Below are 18,949 nucleotides of genomic sequence, written 5' to 3'. Positions count from 1 at the left end.
AGTGCAGAAGTTGCTAGTGTCCCTTGTCTCATTTCCTTGGGGTTAGGGTCTCCTTTAGTGTCTGATCAAACCCCTAGCTCCTGCTTCTGCCTGATGGGAAAATTGACCTGGATGCTCCCATTTGATTTTAAATTCTTCCTATCTTTCACTTTCTACCCTAGTCCTAACTGATTAATTACCACTCATCAGCCATAGGGCTCTGAACAGGTTCCTTTACCTTTCTGAGTCTGTTCCCGCATCTGTGAAATGGTCTGGCGGCTTCCTCAGTGGAGATGTGAGGATGGAAAGGAAGTGTGTCCATGAAGCCCTGTGCCTGAAACTGGGACCTTCTCAGTCAGCCGTGGATTCTGGGTGGGTGGAGGTTGTAATGATACCTGGTGTAGTCTTTGTCTGTTGCCCTGTGACAAAATACCTCAAAGTTTAGTCACTTGACACAACACATGATTTTCCTTACAAAATTTCTGAGGGTCGGAAATATGGAAGCAGTTGACTGGCTGGTTCTACCTTTGGTCTTCCCTGAGGCCTCAGGTAAGGGCCTGACTGGAGTTTGATGGAGTCTAGTTTCCACGCTGACCCATGTAGGGCTGCTCTTGACAGTGAACAAGGGGGGAGAAAGAGAGAGAGAGAGAGAACTCAAGAAAGACCCCGGTCTTTGATTACTTCATGTTGACCACTTCTGCCTTATACTGCTGGTCACACAGACCAACCACAGCCCGGTAAGGGAGAAGACTCCACCAGAATGTGAGTAATGGAGCTGGTGGGGGCTGCTCACCACTCAGTAAGAGGCTGAACCTTGGACTCCATCCCTGACTCCCCAAGAGCAGCATGGTTGGTCTCAGTCTGCTGTGGGGGACCAGAGGGGTCTCCGGGGTGGTGACTGTCCTTGGGGTTCTGTGTGCTTCTCTAGGACCACAAAAGAAAACTGAATGTGAGGGAACAAAGCCCCATTCTTACCCTTCACAGGGAGATGAAACAGAATTATGCCCCAGATATGACGACAAGGCTGGAGGGCCCAGTCGTGAAGAACACAGTCCTGAGGATCATACAGGACTGGAGCGCGGACGGCTGGGATAAGGCAAGATGGACAGAGTGATGTGGTGGCTCCCTGGATATTTTCTTCCTTTGGAAATGTTGGCCTTATTCTGTCGGCCATTCTGAATCTGGAATGGCCCAGTTGGTTCTAGAAAATGGTGTGAGGCATGACCTCCAAGCATCTCCAAGGGCCTATGTTAGACATGAATTAGTCACTGAATTGGGGGGCCCGCCCACCTCCCCCCTGCCCCTGCTCCCATTTCTGAATCTGTCATGCTAACATTGTCTCTGGAAAATATCTGACTGGCCTTTAAGGATAATGGAAGAATTTAAATAAAATGTATACATGAATGTAGTTTGAAAAGTTTTCAAGTGTTACTTATTTAACAGTATATGAGACTGTTCAGAAGGAAGAAATCTCAGGGGCATTGGGCTGGCTCAGTGGGTGGAACATGCAACTCTTTATGTTGGGTTATGGGTTCGAGCCCCATGTTGGGTGTAGAGATTACTGAAAATAAAATCTTAAAAAAAGAAGAAGAAGAAATAGAATTCCTTGTCTGTAAAAAAGTGTCCAGGGGACATTTCCAAGGAAGATAATACAACAGTGGGATGGAAAAGGGAAATCACCTCATTTTTGGTTGTTTGGGTTTTTTTTTTTTAAGATTTTATTTGTTTATTTGAGAGAGAGAGGGAACGTGAATAGGAAGGAAAGAATCTGTCAGTGCAGAGCCTGACATGGGGCTCAATCTCACCACCCCGAGATCACAACCTGAGCCAAAACCAACAGAGCCACCCAGGCACCCCTCACTTGGTGCTTATGGAACATTCTTAGGGTATTAAGGAGGGCACGTATTGCATGGAGCAATAAACAATATAAAACAAAACAAAATAAAATATAAAATAATATAATATAAAATATAAAATAAAATTTTTTAAAATGAAATAACTTTTTTAAATGGGTTTAGTCCATTAATACACTAGAACAAGTTAAAGGAGACGTTTCTTAGACACCCAGCAGACTGACCAAGAGCCTTGATCTAGAGAGTGGTCTGCTCTCTAGATGGTCTGTCTGTCTCGTGGTGGGCAGGATGTCCACTCCGACCCTATGGGAAGGGACTGTACATCACGGCACAGACTGAACTCTCAGGTCCAAACCCTGCTGTTCATGATTGAAGTATTAGGACAGCATTTGGAACTCAAAGATCTAGAAGCAGCCACACAATTTTTCTTTTGGAAAAAGCATCTTTTTCTACACAAAATGAGCAGGTACTACCTGTGTTGGTTTCTCTGCTCTCCAGAAGGGTTTCGTTACAAAAGTGAGAGCAGGTGGGATCCTCAGCCCACCCAAACCTCACACCATCCTTAAGGGGTAGAGAAGAACAAAAGTCCCTCAGAGTCAAAATCTCATTTAATTTGTTCTCTAGAGCCCAGAATTTAATAGCTGGAGCTGATGGTGAGCCACCACCACCAGGATCCACAGCGAATGAGCCCCGGCTGCTCCGAAGGCCTTGTCTGGGGTCGGCAGGCTCAGAGATGGGCAACAAAAAGCCAGAGAATCCACCCACTGACATGTTCCCCGTAAGGCCCAGGAGACACCCCTTTGCAAAAGCATTAGGGGAATGCGCTTTGGGAAGAGCCAGGCTGGAAAGTGTGACAATGTCCCCAGGCTTTGTGGCACAATGTCTTACCTTGGGGGGCTTCAGACCTCCGGACTCAATTGGAACAGGGTGTGGCTCAGGCATTGAGGGTTTTACAAGCTCCCACCAGGTGATTCTAATCTGGGGGAAAGTTAGGGAAACTGAAGTGGGCTCTGTCCTTTCCACAGCTGGTAATCATTTTGCAGTAATCAGCCTATCAAATCAACACCTCGCAAAGCTCAAACTTAAACAATGCTGTCATTTATATCTCAATAAAGCTGCGATGGCGAGGACAGGAAAACTCTGGGGAACCACCATTCACGTGGAGACTCACGACACAAAGGGGCTGGTATTTCCATTACTCAGGATGGACACTGTAGACGGGGAGAATTCTGGAGAACTTTCTTCTGGCAACTAACAGGTCTGCTTACTGTGAGCTCACAGGGAATCCAAGTAAGAGTTTCACGGAGAGAGTGGATTGAACTGACATCAGCAACGGCATCAGACAGTGGTCAGTAAATACGGGTCGTGTAAGTAAGAACACACAAGCGATTATTGCTATGGGACGGCTCAGTGGAGGCTGCAGACGGCGGGCAGCGTCCTCACCAGTAGCATGGGTACAGGTGGGAGGGCAGTTCACACAGGTGCCAAAAGCAGCTGCTCCGCATCTGTCCTGGGTCTGGCCATTCCGAGGCCAGGGCAGCCAATGGGAAGCAACAACGTCACTGGCCCAGGATTCCCCAAAGACCCTCACTGTGCGGCTCCCGTGGGCTGGGGAGCAAGCTCTGGTTTGGTAGGTGAGGAGGCAAGGAGGTGAGTCGGTATTTTATCCCGTCTGGTTCCTAGTGCATTCCCCTCTCCTTTCTTTCTCTGTTACTGATTCAGGTCTATTCCTTGAGCTCTCCTCTGTGCCCCCAGACTCTCCGTGTCCACTAGCCAGAGCCCAAGGACCAAAGACACCCTCTGAAAGAATGAAGTGCCCCATTTCCCCCATTTTAATAAAAGAGCATTTTCCACATTCACTTGGGTATGTTCCTCAATCCTTCCCAGCCTCTAGGTCTAAAATAAAGATCTTGACTCCAGGGAACAAACTGAGGGTTGCAGAAAGGGAGATGCATGGGGGCATGGGGTCATTGGGGGGTGGGCATGGAGGGGGGCACGTGACAAGATGAGCACTGGGCGTTAGATGCAACTGATGAATCACTGAGAACTACGTAAAAAAGGAAAACAAAAAGAAAAAGGACAGAGTCGGGGAGCCCGTGGTTCCAGGTTCAAGGTGAGCTGACGTCTGGACTTGTGGGAGTCTGGGGGTGTCGCTGGGTTAATTATGCTAATTATATGTTAATTATGGCTTACGGTTCTCCTGAGGCTGTTCTTTGTTAGTGAGGAAACTGAGTCACAAATGAGTAGACCAGCTTTGCCTGGGGTAGCAGGGGGTAAATCCATGCTCAGAACAGCATGTGACTGATGTCCCGCTCTGCAACCGTGACTGCTTCTATGGGATCATTCAAGGCCCCCAGGCAGAGAGCTGTTGCTGGTAGAGGCTACAGAGGATAGAAACCAAGGGAGAGCTTTGGTGTCCATGGTCATTCGTGTCCAGGAAATAACCTTAACCACCACTCTTGGTTTACGTTCTTCCAACCTACAGTCCTGCATCTACGGGAGTAACGTAACCTTCTCCTTAGTCCCATTGTGGTTTTACAGGGGACCGTGTCCCTCTGCCTCTCCCAGGCCAGTCCTCCCACCTGGGCTCTCCTCCTCTCTACTCCATTGGGTTTGGTTGACAGCTCCCTTGCTGGGATGTATTGGAAGACGGGGAGCACTTATAATCAGGTGTGAGTTAAAATGCTTTTGCCTAAAGCGTTTCATGGAGGTAACCATCTAGCTGAGACCTCAAACGAAGTCATCACCCCTCCCAAAAGAAGCTTTTGGCTTCTTTTTTTCTTTCTTTGGTTTTTCTGTGTTCTCTCTGTTTATTTTTTAAATATTTATTTAGCTATTTATTTATTTATTTAAGATTTTATTTATTTATGTATTTGACAGAGATCACAAACAGGCAGAGAGGCAGGCAGAGAGAGAGGGGGAAGGAGGCTCCGTGCTGCGCAGACAGCCTGATGCGGGGCTCGATCCCAGGACCCTGAGATCATGACCTGAGCCTAAGGCAGAGGCTTAACCCACTGAGCCACCCAGGTGCCCCATACTTCTCATTTCTTTATCCAATTGCTTTGCTGCAGAATATATCAAACGGTAGTGGAGAGAGCAGGGAACGAGAAGCAACGCTCCATTTCCCTCCCTGGGCTCAGCAAACTGACATCAAATGCAGCCCATCCCATTTCACCGGAAACCGCTTTCCTGAGTCTCTGTTGTCAACAGTGCTAGCCGAGCTGAGTGGTTGGGACAGAGCACTAACGGCTCACAGAGCCAAAGGGAGCCAGCCCTTGGCAGAAAGTCTGACTTCTGCTGCGACTTTTCTTTCTTTTCTTTCTTTTTTTAAAGATTTTTATTTATTTATTTAAGAGAGAATGAGTGAGAGAGAGTATGAGAGAGGAGAAGGTCAGAGGGAGAAGCAGACTCCCCAAATTGCTGGGAGCCCGATGCGGGACTCGATCCTGGAACTCTGGGATCATGACCTGAGCTGAAGGCAGTCGCCCAACCAACTGAGCCAGTGGCTCAGTGTTTGTTTGTTTGTTTGTTTTTCTGGAGTTTTTACCAGCAGAAAATTCAGTCTGCTGTAGGATGCCTAGTTCTAGTTTGCAATGCTTGTCTCCATACCCTGTAAGCACTCACCAAGGCCATGTGATCTTGCTGCTTTGTTTTCCTGGAAATGTGGGGCTCAGGCTTTGTTGTGATACCAGCATCCCTCAGTTTCGTCAGGACCGTGCTCTGTTTCTCTGACTGCGTGGCTCTTTGGCTCTACTCTGCCTTAAATAGAATCCGTCTTCCGGTGTGTGTGTGTGCCTGGGTGTATTGTTTTTTAAGCCTTTTTCCAAATCTCATTCTCACCCACACCCACCCGCCTTTCTACTAGAGAATGAGAGTCTATTTCCCGAAACAAAAGAGCGCTTTTCTCATGCTGCAAAATATTGCTAAAAATTTATTACAATGCAAAGAGAGGCTGCAAATACTTCAAATCTGAGGTCGTTTGTGTCTGTGAGGAGCAGCAGAAACACAAACGAGACCGCCTTCCATAAAAATTGTAGGAGGTGGAGCATCTTTTCACGGGTCTGTTGGCCATCCGTGTGTCTTCTTTGGAGAAATGTCTGTTCACATCCTCTGCCCATTTTTAATTGGATTAGTCGGGATTTTTTTGTGTTGAGTTATATCGGTTCTTTGTAGATTTGGGATACTAACCCTTTATCTGATGTGTCGTTTGCGAATATCTCCTCCCATTCCATAGGTTGTCTTTTAGTTTTGCTGATTGTTTCCTTTACTGGGCAGAAGTCTTTTTGTTTTTAGCCATACTGAAATTAAAAATTTAAAAAACCAGAAAAGCAAAACTCTAGGGGCTTCTTCTAGATTTGTGGAACAACTGAGGTTTCTGTTCCAGACTGGGAGGGGGAGCGATTATTAGCCACTCTTGTAAATGCTTTAGTCATGCAAGTAGCCCCTCTCAGAGGCTGTTACTTTCCAGGGGACATTCTTGATTGTCATGGAAGCAGAAATCGAAGCAGGGCTGTCACTTCATCTGGGAGCCTGTGCTTCTAATCACAGAAGCATACACCCTCTCAACATGCAATTACCAAAGTGGGCTCTTTTTATTTCCCATCTTTATTGAGGTATGATGTACTAATAAAAATTATATATATAAGGCGTTCAATGTAATGTTTTGATATGGTGTACATTACATAGTAATTACTGCCATCAAGCTAGTTAACCTACCCATTACCTGTATGTGGTTAGAGCCTACTTTAAATCAATAGAGTGACTAATTTTCCATAAATGGTGGTAGCTTTCTTGCCAGTTTCCATGAGTAGGACATATTAGCCAAGAGCATCACTGACAGGTGTTTCGAGGGGGTTTTGATTTTCTATTTTAATTCCAATATAGTTAAAATACGGTGTTACATTAGTTTCAGGTGGGCAGCATAGTGATTCAACACTTCCATACACCGCCCCGTGTTCATCAGCACAAACGCACGCCTTCCTCCGCATCAGTTGTCTCCCCCCACCCCGTCCCCACTCACCTCCCCTCTACTGAGTGAAGAGTCCATTGCATGGTTTGTCTTACTATCTCTCTTTTCATTTTCTCATTTGTTTTATTTCTTAAATGCCATGTATAACTGAAATCATGTGGTATTTTTCTCAGTCTGACTTCTTTCACTTTGCATAAAGCCCTATAGGCCTATCCATGTTATTGTGAATTGCAAGATTTTACTCTTTTTTGACGGAGTGATACTCCATTGTGCATATACCACGTCTTTTTTAGCCATTCTCTATCGATGGACAGTTGGGTTCTCTTCCATAATTTAGCTATTGTAAATAATGTTAGAATAAATGTAGAAGAGCACATGTACTTTCAAGTTAATGTTTTCGTATTCTTCAAGTGTTTTTAATCTGACTCTATGCCAGGTGCTGTTTTGGGAATGAGGGATAAAGGCAGCAAAACATCCCGGAATTTATATTCTTATAACAAGATAAATAGATATAATGTCAAGTGATTTAAAGTCTATGAAGAATTGTTACCCATGAATTGGGCTTCTCTGTGTGTTTCACAAAACAAACAGAAAGTGTTGTTTCTAGTGACTTGATGAGGTTGGTTGTATGAACCCGAGGATTTGATCCAAGAGTCTCTTTTGAATCTTATGAATCTTCCACAGGTACCATTTCTCCATATTATTAAGGAATCCACTTTTCCAGCAAAATCTGAGATCTCAGCCTTGCACGAAGATGAGAGAAGCCAAATTACCCTCCTTTTCCAACTATGCACTGCAATGGTGTTTCATGCAGCTGAGCAAGGAAGAGTTTCAGATGTTTAAGGGACTGCTCATGGAAAAAGCTTCCGAAGTGGCAGTGTGCTCCTTTCCATGGGTTGAGGTGAACAACGCCGACATGGAACATCTAGCCTCCCTCTTGCATGAGCATTATGAAGAATCTCTTCTCTGGAAAATATCCAATCACATCTTTGAAACGATGGGCCTGTCCACACTCTCTGAGAAGGCAAGGCAAGAGATGAAAAGTGAGTATGCCTTGGGGAAAATCTGGGGGCGGGATAGAAAGGAGGTTACCTCGAGCTCCCATGGGAATGAAGAGGGCATCCTTGGTCACTAATTGGGTCCATCTCCACAGCATGAGTCTGAACTGTGAGAAGTCCCTCTTTAGTTGTCCTGCCTGGCTGGAAATTAGAGGAGTCCCCACCCTATGGAAAAAAGAAGAAACAAGTAGACAGACCCTCTACCCAGACAGAATTTAGTTGAAGTTTGTAGACAGGACTTGGAGTCCTAAGTTCTGAGCTTGAGCTCTGGACCTTCTATGTGTTCTAAGTTTGACTTTGGGCAAATTTCTTTTTATTCTGACCCTTGGACTCCACATCTTGGAACAGTAACTTGGATTCTTACCTGTGCTCTTGCAAAGACTCAATAACGTAATGTATGCAAAGTGGTTAACAAAGCTTCATTCACTTTTTGAGAACACTATGGTGGTTGTACAGTGGGAGTCTCCCATATTTCCTGCCTGAGACTAAAGCCAAGGAACTCATCTAAGGACTGATCTTGTCAGACTGTTGGGTGTCGATATCATAGCAACATGCTCTGATCAAATTGTGTGATTGGCTCAGGGTATTTAGGAGAAAGGTAGTGGAAGAAAATAGTCCTCCTTTATCTGGAAGAATTCTTTTCTTCAACCATGGACAGGAAAATTCGAGTCCCGAGGGTGAACAGTCAGATTGACCCTAAAGACTACAGGTATGGCCATCTCTAGGTGTAACTCGGCATCTATAGCTACAAAGGACTTTAAGAGAAGCTATCCCTCCCGAGCTTCCAAAAAGACCCATGTGGAAAACATGTCGATATTATTCACAGGAAATGAAGGTATAAAATTAAAATGATGACTGATATTTACTGAGTCAGTACTCTAGGTGAGGCACTATGTTGAAACCGCCCTGCCATCGAGTCAAACCCACCTGATGAAATGGGTTCCCCATGGCAGAAGCTAAAACACGGGTTCTACCAAGTTCTACATGAACTCATAGGTGACAAAGATGAGACTTATTATCTAACATGTCTTTAAATCTTCATGGGTTATGAGCCAGAGATTTATAGCTTCCAGTGCTGCAAGGAAGAGGGAAAGATGGGCGATCTTTTTTTAAAAGGTGTAGAGAAAGGAGAGGTTCCTATTCCAGACCAGAGAGAAATGAAGACTAGAATAACTTTACAGAAGAAGTGAAGTTAAAGCTGAAACACATATGAAGAAGAGGAGCTAGCCAAGCTAACTGTGGATGGTAGAGAAAACATGATGAGCAACAGAGATTGCATTATGAAACCTTTAACAGGGAGCTTGGCTAGACCATGGAGAACAGGAGGGAGCAAGGTAAGAGATTAATATGGGGAGGTAGACCACAAGTCCAACAACACAGTATCTTGAGGATAATTTTAACAGCAAAGCATAAGCAATTCATTTTGAAGGGGACAGGGGTAATAAATAATCCCATTGGCATTCCAGCATTGTTGCTGAAGTGTTGTGTGGTCCAGAAAGAGTCATGACTAGATGTGGGGAGACCAAGAGGAGGCCATTCTGGTACCCCATGGGAGAAATAGTGGTGTCTTGGGCCAGAGTGGCAGTGGCTGTTAAAGAAAGTAGAAATGCAATTGGAAGATGTTTCAAAAGCAGACACACTGGTTTTGTAGGACTTAATGCAGACAGAGGATATGCCTTAAGGATGACACCCTTGTTTCTGGCATGAGAAAGTGGGTGGGTGGGGTTCTTTTAAGATTTTTTAAAAATTCCTCTTGAGAAAGAGATAGCACAAGCAGGGGTAAGGGGCGGAGGGAGAGGGAGAAGCAGACTCACTGCTAAGCAGGGAGCCTGACATAGGGCCCAATCCCAGAATCATGACCTGATCCAAAGGCAGATGTTTAACTGACTGAGCCACCCAGGTGTCCTAATGGATGGGCTATTAGCTCATCCCAAGAAACACTGTAACAGATGTTTTAGAGCAAGTAGACTGGAGAAAGAGTGGCCAGTGTTAGCACTCGTAAGTTGGACACCAATATTTGGATCATTCACTACTCTAGTGAGTAGTCCACTAACTAGCTAACGTTCAAAAGAGGAGCTGAGGTAGACTCTTGAAGATAAACTCTTGATAAACGTAACACTCTGCCTCATGTTGTGCATTACCCAAGGCCAGACAACAAAAGTGGGACTGGAGTTCACAAGTTCAATATCCAAGCACTCTTCATGACCAATCTCTGCTATGTCACTGGGCTGGTGTCACTGGAGGATCTGACTCCATTGTCTCCATTATCAGCTGGTCATGGGACAAACTGAGATCCAGAGGCTTTCTTGGTTCCCCTCAGTAATTTGGGCAGAGGATGCTCTCATCCCTAGTCTGGGTAATTGCTGTGACTTTACTAAGACAGTCGTGTCATCTTCTCTCTGTTGCAGAATATTCACTGGCTGAAATACAAGAAAATTCTACACAAATGAAGAAAGAGGAACCAAGCATGAAAGAAGTGCCAGGTCAGTGTGGACATGCTGGGACAATGGGTACATCTAAAGCCACATGGCAGTTAGTTACTGGTACGCCCGGGACTCGAACCATGACTTCTGATGGTCCAGTGTTCTTTCTAGCCTGGCCCTGGGCCCTGAGGATCTAGTAATCATGGTCTGTCTTATTCAAATTCCAAGAGAACTCTGATCTTAAAGTTTTCTTATGACTCTTCGGGTTTCCATCTTCAGTTTTGGCAACTTCATGACCTTGCCAGGACAACATCCACCTGAGGGTCTGTTTTGGATGCTTTGGTGGAGAGCTCCAGATAGCATGAAATCAGACTCAATACAATTCCTGAAATATCTGTGTACTGGTGCCTGCCGGGCACTGTTCTGTGGAATTCTGTTACATCTGTGGACAAAGTACGTGCAAATCTCCTGCATTCATGTACCCCATACCTCAGTGGAGGAAAGGGAGACCAACAAAAGGGATCAAAGCAGTAAAGCCACAACATAGAGGGAAAGATGTAGGCTTTCATAGACAGCAAGCATTCCCCAATATTAACCACACTACCACTGGCACATCGCCAGTCTTCCAGCAGTCAACACTGACTGCAAAGTCTAACACTTTGGAAGAATCAGGACCAACTTCCTGTTGATGCAGCTTTGTCCGGGCTGCGGCTAGGAAAACCCCCTTCAAAACCAAAGTCTGAGCAGTTGCTGAGTCAGAGTCTCAGAATCCCAGAGGTTATCAATTGTTCCAACTTTTTTAAAAAGATTTTTATTTATTCAACAGAGAGATAGAGATTACAAGTAGGCAGAGCAGCAGGCAGAGGGAGAGGGAGAAGCAGGCTCTCTGCTTAGCAGAGAGCCTGATGCGGGGCTCGATCCCAGGACCTTGGGATCATGACCTGAGCTAAAGGCAGCTGCTTAACCAACTGAGCCACCCAGGTGCCCCTCAATCGTTCCAAATTTAATGTAAATGTCAGCTTAACCAGATGAGTCCTATATATTATCTTCCCATGGATAAAATTATATTATGCATTTATGGATTACTTAGGGATTTAGTGATGATGTGGAATGAAGACACAGCCTGACTAATCTTGGTAGTAGGAACAAAAAAGATGAAGCCTGGGGTCTTACCAGCCACATTGGGAAGCCCCTCTAAATTACTGTTGTCAGTCAGAACTACCACCTGTCAAGCATGGTGTCACGTCCTTTAATCTCACAAATCTCAACAGGATCCTGTGTGGTAGTCACTGTAATTCCAGCTGTCCAGATTCAGAGGCCAGATGGCTTGCCCAAACTCTGCATGTATAGACAGGCAACTCCACAACAGAGGAACAGTTCTCCTCGCTTTACAGATTAACATACAGAAGCCTGTAAGCCCAGTGAGCTGACGAAGACCTCATAAGTAGGAAGTGACAGAATTCCCATTTACATCCTATGTCTGAGTAGAGACCCCCTCGGTTCCTATCCACCAAGTTTTATCCCTCATGCTAATGATTTGCTTAGAGGTCTCCAATGAGTTAAAAGCAGAAATGAAATCAGAACCTCATAGCTTCGGATTTTAAATAAAGTGCTCCTTTTATGTACAGTTAGTCTGTCTCGCTGAGCCAGCAGCTGCCATTTTCAAACTGGTCCTGAGATGTGGGTCTGTGCCCTCTCTGATTCGAATACTTACATAAGAGGGGGGGAATTCATCCTTCCTCTCTTTTTTGCAGAAATTTCACAAGCTATAGAACAAGGTGGTGCCATATCAGCTGAGATCAAAGAACAAGGTAAAGAAAACTGATTGACTTTTTCCTTCCATCCTGGAATGGAGTTTGGGTGGTACTGTCCCTTCACTCAGCTGCACTCATCTCTGTACACTAGTCTCTTCCCCAAGAGCTCCTAGAATCATCACCAAGGACAGAGTCCTGTGTGTTCACTGTGATCATCTAAAGTCACAAAGAGAAATTCCAAAAACCTGTGATTCTGGTGAACTTGGGTGTCAAGCACAAGTTCGGTTGACAGAAGCTAAATATAGAGACAAGAGTAGGCAAGTTCTTTGTTCAAAATTACTTGGCTAGTGGTAATCCTTTTTTTCCCCTCAACTCCTTCTGCCAACCTTTATTTTGGGAATACCTACCATTTGAAGAGATGTGACAGGAACATAGTAAAGCATCTATACATGGCCATGTACAGTTATGTCAATCAAACCAAACACGAAATGAAGATGAGATCCCAGGTGCCATGATTCTATGAATTTGTAGCTGACCCGTCAAGGAGGTGACAGCAGGCTCTCCTAAGTAATATTACTCGATTCTTTTTTTTTTTTTTTTTTTTTTTTTTTTTTTGGAAATTGATGTACCAAAAAGCTCATCCGTTTAAAAAAAATTTTTTTAAGATTTTATTTATTTATTTAAGAGAGAGATCACAAGTAGGCAGAGAGGCAAGCAGAGAGAGAGGGAGACGAAGGCTTCCCACTGAGCAGAGATCCCGATGTGGGACTCAATTCCAGGACCCTGGGATTATGACCTGAACCGAAGGCAGAAGCTTAACCCACTGAGCCACCCAGGTGCCCTGCTTCCTGTGGTTTTAATACAGTCCCTGAATACCTGTCCCTGATACGGAATAATGAAGTTTAAGATGTAGAACTTCTCTGTAGAGATTTTATGTAGAGATAGTCATTGCCTTATACACCCGTACAGAGAGAGTCGTGCTGCCTTTTTTTTTTTTTTAGAAGATAATAGTATTACTGGCAAATGTAAAGACCCAGGATTGGAGGGGTTTCCCTCGTGTTACTGAGTACCTAGCAGATGGCAGAGACCGTTGAAGAGGCCAGAAGTATGGAGGTAAAGTTCTTTCACAGTCTAGGTGCTAGACAACAAGATGCATCAAAGTTGCCATTTAGGGAAAGTGCTGGGATAAAAATAAAACCAGATAATGTGAAGGAATTATGGTTTGTAATGACAGTAGTGGCCACTGGTCATTTTTGCTAAGCCCTGGACTAATAAATTTTTGAAGGCACATTCTCTCTTAAATATTCACTGCAACACTTTAAGAGGATGTTAATCTCCTCTCAGAGATGGGGAAACTGAGGCTCAGAAACTGACAGCATACAGCAGAATGTAGAATTTCAAACAGGATCTGTCTCACTTCAAGGGCCATGATTGACCTTTTGTGCAGAGCTGGACCCCCGCATGGAGGGGGTTCTCCATGGGAGTCCAGAGCTGCTGGAGATGCACACCTGTCTCACAAGCCTTGAACTCAGGCCACGGCGCACACATCCTCCGCTCCTCCAAGCCTCTCTGTCCTTCAGAGACCATGTAGGACTGTTGGGCAAGGCTCATTCCTTTAACAAATACTTAGTGTCCACAGGGTGCCAGGCATCCTCATGAATAATGAAGATGCAACAGTAAATAATTAAGTCCCTGCACGGGGTCTACTGAGGGGACAAGGACAGGAAGCCAACAAAGACGTGATGTATCAGGTATTAAGTGCTGAAAAGAACAATCAAAGGGGACAGATAGAGCGAGTTTGTAGGATGTTCCTAAGCTTTGCGGAAGTGGTCTTTGAGGGACGGAGCTTGTCCTCAGTAGGAAGGAACACAAGAACCATGTCTCACTTAGGGCCACTGATTCTAGGTCCGGGGTTTGGAGGTTTGTTTTGGTTTTTCTTTTTCCCTAAATTCCAGACTTTCTTCAAATGTTGTTTCCTGTTTTTGTTCTCCCTTCCCCTGTCCAACTTGGGCCGTGGAGATAAGACAAGGGACTACAAGGGCTACGTGATGACAAAATTTGCTGCAAAGTCGGATGAATTCCATGGTTTTGAACACCTTGCCTCTGACTGTCCAGAAATACAAATGTTGCTGGGAGCTTTCAATCCAGACCAGACGGGCTTCCAGCCCCGCACTGTGGTTTTGCACGGAAAATCAGGAATCGGGAAATCCGCTTTGGCCCAAAGGGTCCTGCAGTGCTGGGCGCAGGGTGAACTCTACCAGGTCAGGTTCTCCTACATCTTCTTCCTCCGTGCCAGAGACATGCAGTGCATGAGGGAGGGCAGCTTTGCAGAGTTAATTTCTGGAGAGTGGCCAGACTCCCCAGTTCCAATGATGGAGATCATGTCCCAACCAGAAAGGCTCTTGTTTATTGTTGACGGTTTTGATGACCTGCACTTCGCCTTGCAAGATGACAACGCAAGTCTCTGTGAAGACTGGGCAGTCAAGCGCCCCCCGTCTGTTCTAATGCGTAGTCTGCTAAAGAAAGTGCTGCTCCCGGAGTCCTCGCTGATGATCACAGTCAGAGATACGGGCATAGAGAAGCTCAAATCCATGCTCACGTCACCCTGTTACCTGCTCGTGGGGGGCATCTCCGTGGAGAAGAGGGTCCAGCTGCTCCTTCGGCACATGAAAAACGAGCATCAGAAAACACAAGCCTTGCGTGCCGTGGCCGACAGCCGCTCGCTGCTGGACGCGTGCCAAGTCCCCGTCTTGGGGTCACTCATCTGTGAGGCTTTGAACCTACAGGAGGCGTGTGGAGAACACCTTTCCCCTCCCTGCCACACTCTCACAGGCTTGTACACTACGTTCGTGTTCCACCAGCTCGGCCCGCAAGACGCCTCCCGGCGCCGTCTCAGCCAGGATGAGACTGCCGTCTTGAGGAGCCTGTGCCTCCTGGCTGTGCAAGGCGTGTGGCACAGGAAGTTTGTGTTCTATGCGGATGACCTCCGCGCCCATGGACTGCGGGAGTCTGAGCTCTCTGCTCTGCTTCACACAGACCTCCTCCTCCAGGACGGCCGCCAGGAGAGGTGCTGCTATTCCTTCCTGCACATCAGCCTGCAGGAGTTTTGTGCTGCCCTGCACTACGTTCTAGAAGGACTGGAGACAGGGAGTCATCCCTGCCTTGTGCTCATGCAGGGGTTGGCGGCGCTCCGACCAGCGGGCTCCGACTCCCACCTGCACCAGATGAAGCGGTTCCTGTTCGGCCTCATGAGCAAAGAGGGGACGGGGGCTCTGGAGGTCCTGCTTGGGTGCTGTGTCCCCCGGGCACTGAAGCGGGGGCTTCTGAGCTGGATCTCTCTGCTGGGGCGACAGCCAGGCACCTGCACCCCGCCAGACTTGCTGGATGCCTTCCACTGCCTTTTTGAGACTCAGGACGAGGAGTTTGTCCGCTTGGCATTGGACAGCTTCCAGGAAGTTTGGCTTCCGATAGGGCACCGGACGGACGTGCTGGTGTCCGCCTTCTGTCTGCAGCGGTGCCGGTATTTGCAGAGAATCCACATCGAAGTCCCACAGAGCCTCTCGAAGGATGAGTTCTCCGATGCACAGCCCCTCATTCCCCAAGGGTGAGTCTTTCATTTTATTCTTTTTTTTTTTTTTACCATTTAGTCTTTTTTTCTTCCTATCCTCATTGTTTTATTATGCTCAATCAGCCAACGTGTAATACATCCTTGGTGTTTGATGTCATGTTCAACAACTCGTTAGTTGAGTAGAATACCCAGTGCCCACCACCACACATGCCCTCTTTTTTTTTTTTAAGATTTTATTTATTAGGGAGGGCAATAAATTAGGGAAGGGGCAAAGGGAGAGGGAGAAGGAGACTCCCCACAGAGCAGGCTCAGTCCCAGGACCTCAGGATCATGACCTGAGCTGAAGGCAGATGCTTAACCAACTGAGCCGCCCAGGCACAGCCCTTCCTTCCCATCTTCATGGAGGTACAATTGACAAATGAAAATCGTACTTATTTAAGATGTACAATTTGGAAAATCATCACCATGATTAGGCTAATTACCATACCCACCACCTCACATAGTTACTCCTCATAGACCTCTGTCTCGTGTAACCGAAACTCCATAGTCTTCTACCAGCATCGCCCCCCAACCCCCAGCCACAGGCAACCACCATCCTCTCTCTGCTTCCGAGAGTTTGGCTATTTTAAATGTTAACATGTGAGACCGGATGCGTCTGTCTGTTACTGGCTTATTTCACTTACCATAACGTACTCTAGGTTCATTCCTTCTCCTGCAATTTCCTTCTTTTTTAAAGCTGAGTACCATTCCCTGGTGTGTGTGTGGTGACATTTTCTTCACTCGTCCGTCAGCTGTCAGCGGACATTCGTTTCCGAATCTCGGCTGTCGGGGATGATATACTGCACAGATCCTGATTTCAGTTCTTTCCTACAGATGTGATTCCTAGATCATAGGGTAGCTTTATTTTTGCTTTTTTGAGGCAGTTCCATACTGATTTCCACAGTGGCTGCGCCCTTTTCCATTCAAGGGGGAGCCAGAATCTAAGGGCAAACCCAGTTCAGGGGCTGGCGACTCCATGTTGTCTTCGTGTGTCCCCCCCCCCCCCGGGGTATTAAAATGTTCAGGGGGCGGGGTTGGTGTGAGAGCAGGTGATGAAAACACCAGGCGGCGCCACTAAGTTGACCTGAGCACCTCTGAAGCCATGCACGTCCTGCCGTCATACACTGGTTCTTCTCCTCTGACACCACTGGGGCAGTTGCTCGTGTTAAATCCCATCCGGTGGAAGCCAGTGTCTATTTCTTTCTCTGTTGTAGGATGCCAGCCAAGACCCTTGCTGCTGAGTGCTGGGAAAGTCTCTGCATCGTGCTCAGCACCCACCCAAGCCTGCGGGAACTCGACCTGAGCGGCAGCGTCCTGAATGAACAGGCCATGAAGACCTTGTGCATCAAGCTGAGGCAGCCAACATGTAAAATACAGAATCTGATGTAAGGCTGCCTGGCACCCCCCACATGTCCATGTCCCTTGGTGTGGCTATGTCACTGCTCTCTTTTCCACCTACCAGAAAAGATCCATTTAAGAATATAATCAGAGGGGATAGCTGTTGTGGAAGATACAGGAGCCAAGCTCCCAGAGGCACAAAATGGGGAGAAATTAAAGACCCTGTGAAGGGATTATGGAGGCAAGCTCATTCACTCTGGGTATTGAAGGATGAATAGGAGTTCATTAGTAGGGACAAAGGTATGGGGAGCTCCTTGTAGGCAAATTGCTGGAGCATGAGGCCACTGCAAGACCAAAGTACTTGACTTGAGGGAGGCTTTAAATCAGTTCTTAATGCTTTCATGTTCATTAATAAGGTAACAAATATTTGAACCCCTGGTAAGGTCCTGGGTCTGTGGTAGACCTCAGGGTACTCCCCAGGCTCCTGGAGTAGGAGATGAAGTGCTAGTTCTGCCACAGACAAAGGTTCTGCAGCGTTGCCCCTGGGAACCCCTGCTCTTAGCTCTTGCCAAGCAGTGATGAGCCCAAGTCTGTGTCATCCCTCTATCTGTAACACAGTAACCCATCATGTGTGTATTTGTAACTCAGCAGTAACCCATCACGTGTGGTAACAAGATTTGGATGTTACAGGGGTTTCCAGAAGAAGTCCTCTTCAACTTCCTACCTCCCTTATTAACAACTCCTAAAATTCCCATGCAACTATATGTATATATTGGCAAATGACTTTTTTAAATCCAAATGGTGTCACAATATACACGCTCGTCTAATATTTGACCTTTCTCTTCAGCCTGAACTTGACCATATCTGTTTATAGTTCTACTAGTCTCTCTTCTTTTTTTAAGATTTTATTTTTAAACAATCTCTATACCCAGCACGGGGCTTGAACTCACAACCCCAAGATCAAGAGTTGCCTTTTCTTCTGACTGAGCCAACCAGACGCCCCTGGAGCTCCATTCTCAATGGACTGAGTGTATTTCACTCATCAGTGTAACTCTCTCCTTCAGCTCCTTGTTGAGATCTTGGGGTATCAGCGTCCCTTGACACTGTTTCCAGAACCTGATGCCTCACACATGCTCATGAATTTGTTGCTTTAAATTAAGTAAGCGTGGGTCACCTGGCCAGCTCAGTGGGTAGAGCGTGCAACTCTTGATCTGGGGATTATGGGCTCGAGCCTCGCACTGGGTGTAAGATCACTTACACAATTTTTAAAATCTTTGAGAATACATAAATGCAAATGGTGAGAGGAAAACTGGGACACGGCTGTCACCTGGATCTCGTGCATATTTTCCGCTTTCTCTTGAGTAGATTTAAAGATGCGCAGGTTCCCCTGGGCCTTCGTCATCTCTGGATGGTTCTCATTACCAACCATAACATGAAATACCTGAACTTGGAGAGCACTCGCCTGAAGGAGGCCGACCTGATGATGGCGTGCCAAGCGCTGAGACACCCGAGCTGCTTGCTGGAGTCGCTGAGGTATGCTCTGGGCGTGGCTGCTGCATTTTCGGTTTTGCCCTTGTTGGCTTTCCTTTCTAAATGTTCGCAGCAAGCTGCAAACCCATGAGAGAGAAAGAGGGTGCCTGGAGATGGTGGTGGTGGATGGCGTCCATGGGCGGACCTCACGTGCCCCTCTGTGCACCTATGGGCAAGGTGGTAAACTTCATTATGCATATTTAACTATGATGAAAAGGTAACTTTCAGTTACCTTTTAAAATTTTATTTATTTTGGGGTGCCTGGGTGGCTCAGTGGGTTAAAGTCTCTGCATTCGGCTCGGGTCGTGATCTCAGGGTCCTGGGATCAAGCCGCACATCAGGCTCTCTGCTCAGCGGGGAACCTGCTTCCCCCTCTCTCTCTCTGCCTGCCTCTCTGCCTACTTGTGATCTCTCTGTGTCAAATAAATAAAATAAAAT

General features: G+C 46.3%; 1 protein-coding gene across 1 annotated transcript in view; it reads left to right on the top strand.

Annotated features, from left to right (window-relative positions):
* The first annotated feature begins 280 nt into the window (after positions 1–280).
* LOC101688942 (NACHT, LRR and PYD domains-containing protein 5) overlaps positions 281–18,949 on the top strand; it is a 32,205-nt gene continuing 13,536 nt past the window's right edge. Inside the window, exons 1-5 of the mRNA XM_004777079.3 lie at positions 281–351; positions 7,486–7,825; positions 13,992–15,640; positions 16,858–17,028; positions 18,347–18,514. Coding sequence (XP_004777136.1) covers positions 281–351; positions 7,486–7,825; positions 13,992–15,640; positions 16,858–17,028; positions 18,347–18,514 — 2,399 coding nt within the window. The remainder of the gene's footprint in view (positions 352–7,485; positions 7,826–13,991; positions 15,641–16,857; positions 17,029–18,346; positions 18,515–18,949) is intronic.

This window comes from Mustela putorius, unplaced genomic scaffold (assembly GCF_011764305.1).
Source record: "Mustela putorius furo isolate JIRA1106 unplaced genomic scaffold, ASM1176430v1.1 tig00000196_pilon_pilon_pilon, whole genome shotgun sequence".
NCBI lineage: Eukaryota > Metazoa > Chordata > Mammalia > Carnivora > Mustelidae > Mustela > Mustela putorius.
The sequence above is the reverse complement of the archived record's forward strand: the minus strand, read 5'-3'. Positions and strand labels throughout refer to the sequence as shown.